Below are 6,000 nucleotides of genomic sequence, written 5' to 3'. Positions count from 1 at the left end.
CGAAACAAAATAGGAAATTAATAAAAAAAATCGATTTAATACCGATATTTTAGCAACAAATCCAATAAATTTAAGCGTAGTGCTTGGTGTATTGATTTTTTTTAAAGGGAGTGTGTGCGAGTTGAAATCTCGCATTGGTTGAATAGGGAGACGAAACCTTATAAGGGTGCGGAAACTTCTCCCGAGTAGGCAAAAGACCAAACCCAAATTTTCTCACAAGGAACCCAATCCTTTAAAAAAATAAAAACTTCGAAAACACCCCTATACTTTTTTAAAACCTTCAAAATACCCTAGCGCTAGTACCACATCTCAAAAATACTCGTGAGCTTTCAAAACTAACATTAAAAAGTATAGAGATAATTTAGACGATAAGAATTTTTTAATATATATTAAAGTTTTCATTCTTACTCCATAAATTGAACATCCAGAGATGTAAGCACAAAAAGAATGAAGTGATGCATTATATGAACAACAGAGAGCTCACAAACACACAAATTATGTCACCTTTTTTTCTACATACACTGTTCTTTCAACTAAGAAAACATATGGAAACATGACATCATCATTAAAAAACACATTCATAGACATGTACCATGATATCAAAACAAGCCTAATCAGTTCCCACATTCCCATTTTGATGTTGGCACACAACTTAGATAATGACACCACCTGCAATGGTTGTTTCCGTTCTCCCCTCGAAATAGCATCACCAGCCCGATCGTGAACCTGCAACGATGAAACAAGATCGTAATCCAGTTCTCTTTTCATCTCTGCTGTTATCAGCATTCATCAATCAGTAGAAGCGATACACTTACCCGGCAATCAGAAGAGCGAGGGCCACGAAGCATAAAATATATTGGTAAGCCTTGTGCTTGGATACAGCTCGAGAACTTGCGGGGAGATGTCGACGTTCCATCCATCCGAACTGAGGACGGAGAAGCAAAACAAACCCAAGAAGAAAGCCTGTCAAGAACCCGCCAATATGGGCAAAGTTATCGACATGAGGAAGAATCCCAACAGCTAAGTTAATGGCGATGATGACGATGAGTGTGATGAGAGCTGCAGCCTACAAGAACAATTCGTTAGCTGTTGATGGCATGATATGTTCAAATAAGGTACACACCAACCAACATGAAAACAAAGACGATGTGAGACCCCACGTTGGTTAGAGAGGGGAACGAAACATTCTTTATAAGAGTGTCGGAACCTCTCCCTAGCAGACACGTTTTAAAAACCTCGGGGGAAACTCAAAAGGAAAAGCCCAAAGAAGACGATATCTATTAGCGGTAGGCTTGGACTTTGACAAATGGTATTAGAGCCAAACATCGATTAAAAAGAGGTGGATTGTGAGATTCCAGATCGATTGAAGAGAAGAACGAGTGTCAGCGAAGACGCTAGGCCCCGAAAGGAGGTGGATTCTAAGATCCCACATCGATAAGAGAGCAGAACGAAACATTCTTTATAAGGGTGTGGAAACCTCTCCCTAACCGACGCGTTTTAAAAACCTTGAGAGAAAGTCCGAAACGAAAGCCCAAAGAAGACAATATCCACTAGTTGTAGGCTTCGACTATTACTCATTTTTGTGTCTTCAACTAACCTTATCAGTATATATAGTCCAGTTTGTCAAGAGTTCTGATAGCATTGCACCAAGAAGCCCAAATAAAGCACCAGAGGCACCAACAGAGATGTTGTTTTGAATGAAAAGAGACGATAATATGCTTCCACCTAATCCCGAAAGCAAGTAGAGTATCCCGACCCGAACTGCGTGATTATGTCAAAAAAACAACCAGTGAGCATGAAATTTCTGAAGTAAAATGCAGGCCAAAGTAAGACACTTGACGTACTGAATCCGAATTGTTGTTCGAGGCGGATCCCGATAAATACCAAGCTCAACATATTTGCAAGCAAATGAATGACTCCAGCATGCAGCCAAATACCAGTAATGAGTCTCCATGCTTGATGCCCATGAACTATCTTTTCCCATTCAAGTGCTCCCAGTTTCTGTAGTCTGAAATAAATGATATCAGTTATGGTAAAAACTCAATGCCTAAAGAGTAGTCTCACGTTATTCTTTGCCTTCATGTGTCTCTTCTATGGTTTAAAACATAGTCTCTTCCACAAATGGTAGAGTTGAATTTATGCAATAGCAAATACAAAGTTCAAATGCACAAGAACGTCATCGACAATTGTCATGATGTAACGGCTCAAGTCCACCGCTAGCAGATATTGTCCTCTTTGGGCCTTTCCCTCAAGATTTTTAAAACGCATATGCTAGAGAGAGGTTTTCACACCCTTATAAAGGGTGTTTCGTTCTCCTCCCCAACCGATGTGGGATATCACAATCCACCCCTCTCCGGGGCCCAGCATCCTCGTTGGCACTTGTTCCCTTCTCCAATTGAGGTGAGACCCCCAAATCCACCCCCTTAGAGGCCCAGTGTCCTTGTTGACACATCTCCCGGTGTCTGGCTTTGATACCATTTGTAACGGTCCAAACCACCGCATTAGCAACTAGTGTCCTCTTTGGGCTTCCCCTCAAGGTTTTTAATACACGTCTGTTAGGGAGAGTTTTTCACACCCTTATAAAGAATGTTTCGTTCTACTCTCCAACCGACATAGGATCTCACAAAACCATTCATCAACAGTTATCGAGATTAAAGGAGAGACCCAGGAGAAGTATATAGTATTCAACTAAAAGGTTTCTCCAAGGAAAAACTTTTTATAATCACAAAAGTACGAGCGCAGATTATAACTATTTCTGAGGAAAAACCTCTTCAAAAGAACAGATTAGATAACCTCTAATGGAGTTCTACAAAGCCATCCTATACATTAGTCCATTAATGGAGGTACGCTTTTCTCAAAGCTGAAAGATCTCCTCCAAACATTTAAGTCCTTCGCTGCTGAACCCGATTGAACAAGGTAAAAATCTGATAAAGAAAAGGGAGAAAGACTTGGTTCGTCTTTTGCCAAGTGAAACTAAAAGCTAAGTCGAGAATTCCGCATCAACAACTCAATTTGCCCGGTAAGAGCAAGTCTTTCCTTGAGGAAAGAGTCGCCTTCCGCACGGTTAAGCAGATAAGCGAAGGCTCTCTCTCTCGCCCTATTCATTTCATTTGACCAGCAATGAGCTAGAACCCATTTGGCTATAGATTACACCAAGCGCATACAAAATACCTCAAACAAGGAAACATAAGAATCAAAAAGAACTCAAGGAACCTCAACTTAAAACCAAGCAAACTTCCATGATAACAGCAACATATTAACACAGTGATTAATGTTCATAAACAGAAAATCCCAATTGCAAACAAAACAGAGCTCATAGAAACCCAATGGCAAAATTAAACAACTCACGTGGAAGAAGAAGGACCAAACAGAGGATTCACTCTAAGAGGCTCAAAAGAAAACCGCCCAAGAAACCTGGCAACACACTCCTGCGAGCCCAGATTGTTCTGGGGACAGTTATTAACATACATAACAACAACGAACATAGCAACATTAGCCACCACGAACATAGGAACCAACCAAGAAGTCCATTGCTTCTCAGAGGCGTCTTGATAATAAGAACCTGAGTAATTCCCAGGTGGGTTGTTATTGGGTTTAGCCCCTCCTCTTTCCAGATCTCGGCTACCCATTTCACTCTATCCCTCTTTTTCTCTCAATCTATCACTATATGAAGCCCAAATGAGCGATCACTTTCGTCCAAATGGGTTAGTTGAATGGAAGAAATGGAGACGGAAAAGGGGGGTTTCAGAGATCGAAGCGATGAAATGAATTGGGATTTGGGATTCTTTTTTTTGTTGTGAATTAGATGTTAGGCGGTGGGTGTAGGTTGGATTCAACAACCGGGGGGTTTCCAAGTTTGAATGAAAGCGGTAAGAAAAAGGAGTAATGAGTAATGGAGGTTAAAGAAACGCATTTCTTGATGCCGCTTGCTCGTGTGTGAGAATTGTGGAGTGGGGAATCATTACATTTCAATGATTGTTATAAACTAAAGAACCCAATTCTTGTGTGCTTCCCATTTCCAATATATTTACAACCTTCAATTATTCAACTTTTCATGTTCCTGTTCTTATGCATAATTTTTTTAAATCCACTCATCAAATTTAATTTTTTTCATTAAAAACAATTATCCAATAATTTACAGAATCTTTAAAAAATAATAATTTTATATTGATAACTCCGAGCTGATTTCACATAGAATCAAGTAAAAATTAGCTACAAATTACTGATAAAAGATCTAAATTGATTAGTTTAGGAAGCATATCTCAATTTCTCCAATTTAATTATTAGATAATAGTTTTTTTTCTTAAAAAAAATTTAATCACTATTTAAAAAAAAAAAAAATCATCCAAAGCTTGCAAGTGGGGATGGTTGAAAAAAGTGGTGGATTAGCTCATTTTCTCACCTATAATTTGGATAAGAAAAATCATTCAATACCAAATTTTATAAAATAATAATTAATATATATATATATATATATATATATATATATATATATATATATATATATATATATATATATATATATTTATTTATTTAGGGAGTGGTTTTTGTTATGATGGGTTTGGAAAGAGGTTGTAGTGGACAAAATCTTATTAATTACAATTTTAATTTTTTTTAATTATTTAATAATAGTTTAAATTTTTATTTATTTATTGGTTTTTTATTTTTGTAATTTATTAGTAATTTTAAAAGCTTGAAAATTATATAAAGTCTATTTTTTTTTTTCATTTCTTTATTTGTTTGTTTATTTTTTAGAAAATATAATATCTTACTTATGGAGTTCTTTTTTTATAATTTATTTTTCAAGGATTGTAAAAAGGTTTCTTTCATAAGTCAATTATTAAATAAAGAAAAATTGAATAAGGTAAATAACAAAATATTTATAAAAAAAATTAAATGTTTTTTTCTTTGACTTTGATGTTAATCCCAAGCTTTGACTTATGAAGTCTTGATATAGTTACATGTGGGAGATAATTATTTTTTTTCCAATAATATATTAGTTCATGTTCTATAAATTTTAATGATTAAATTAGTTATTTATTTATAAATAAATTTTATCAATATATTTTAGTCAAACATACTTTTTTTTTTTTCCTTGTTTTTTCTTTTTATAATATAAATTTAGTCTCTAAATTTTCATATAATTATTTAATAAATCGAACATATTATATACTTTTTAAAATTTCGGGCATTAAACCGAGAATTATTATTTTTAAAAAATGTTATAAATTTTATTTTGAAGGAATAACTCGATAAGGAAATGTTTCATTGAAACGACGGCCTTAATTGAAGCCAATTCAAGGGCTCAATATATCTTTAAATTTCTGAACTATTTGTATCTTAATAAAAAATATTTCTAAATAATGTATTTTTTTTCTTAAAAAATATGTTAAATATAGAATTTTTTTTTTAAGAATGTGTTTATGACTGATGGATGCATTTACAAGTTTTGAGACTGTCGATATACTTAGTGATGAGGATAATTGGATAATTCACTGGTTAAAGTAGTTATCAACCAATCGTTGGACTGATAAAAAAAACTAGTGATTCAACCGATAATTTGATTGATCAACGAGCAACGCATGCTCCCAACCCATTCTATGAATTGAAAATCCTCCATGAAATGGTTCCTTAGTACATCACCGATCTTGTAGGTACCATTCACACACCGCTCCATATCATCTAGATTACTAAAGTAGTTGAATCGTACAATTGGGTTAATCGTAAACGACAAATTTGGAGTTCTTCGTGATGGAATTTATTTTATTGGCAACTGAAGGTGGTTGGATCGTAATAGTTGGCTTTGAAGTTACTCAGATATGTTTCCAACTGGCAGACGATTGGTTCCAAGCCACCAATTAAGTATTGGTAACATATGGACCCTGCACAAGCTTCCTTTGTCAGGCACTGTTGGCGTAGATATGGGCACTCCCCTGTTGTAACCATAAAGTTCTGAAAAATAGACCTCCGAAGTCACTAGAAATTGACGCTTCAGTTTCG

The 6,000-nt window shown here is 35.3% G+C and overlaps 1 protein-coding gene across 1 annotated transcript; it reads right to left on the bottom strand.

Moving 5' to 3' along the window:
- Window positions 1–385: 385 nt before the first annotated feature.
- LOC111465068 (RHOMBOID-like protein 2) lies at window positions 386–3,942 on the bottom strand. Its single transcript, XM_023109335.1, has 5 exons — window positions 3,349–3,942; window positions 1,845–2,008; window positions 1,598–1,761; window positions 816–1,066; window positions 386–726 (listed from the first exon to the last, which is right to left on the bottom strand). Exons 1-5 carry the CDS (start codon window positions 3,627–3,629, stop codon window positions 615–617), a joined length of 972 nt encoding a protein of 323 aa, XP_022965103.1. The 5' UTR covers window positions 3,630–3,942; the 3' UTR covers window positions 386–614.
- Window positions 3,943–6,000: the final 2,058 nt, after the last annotated feature.

The sequence above is a fragment of the Cucurbita maxima genome, unplaced genomic scaffold (assembly GCF_002738345.1).
Source record: "Cucurbita maxima cultivar Rimu unplaced genomic scaffold, Cmax_1.0 Cma_Scf00028, whole genome shotgun sequence".
NCBI classification, from domain to species: domain Eukaryota; kingdom Viridiplantae; phylum Streptophyta; class Magnoliopsida; order Cucurbitales; family Cucurbitaceae; genus Cucurbita; species Cucurbita maxima.
This window is presented reverse-complemented; position numbering and strand designations above follow the sequence as displayed.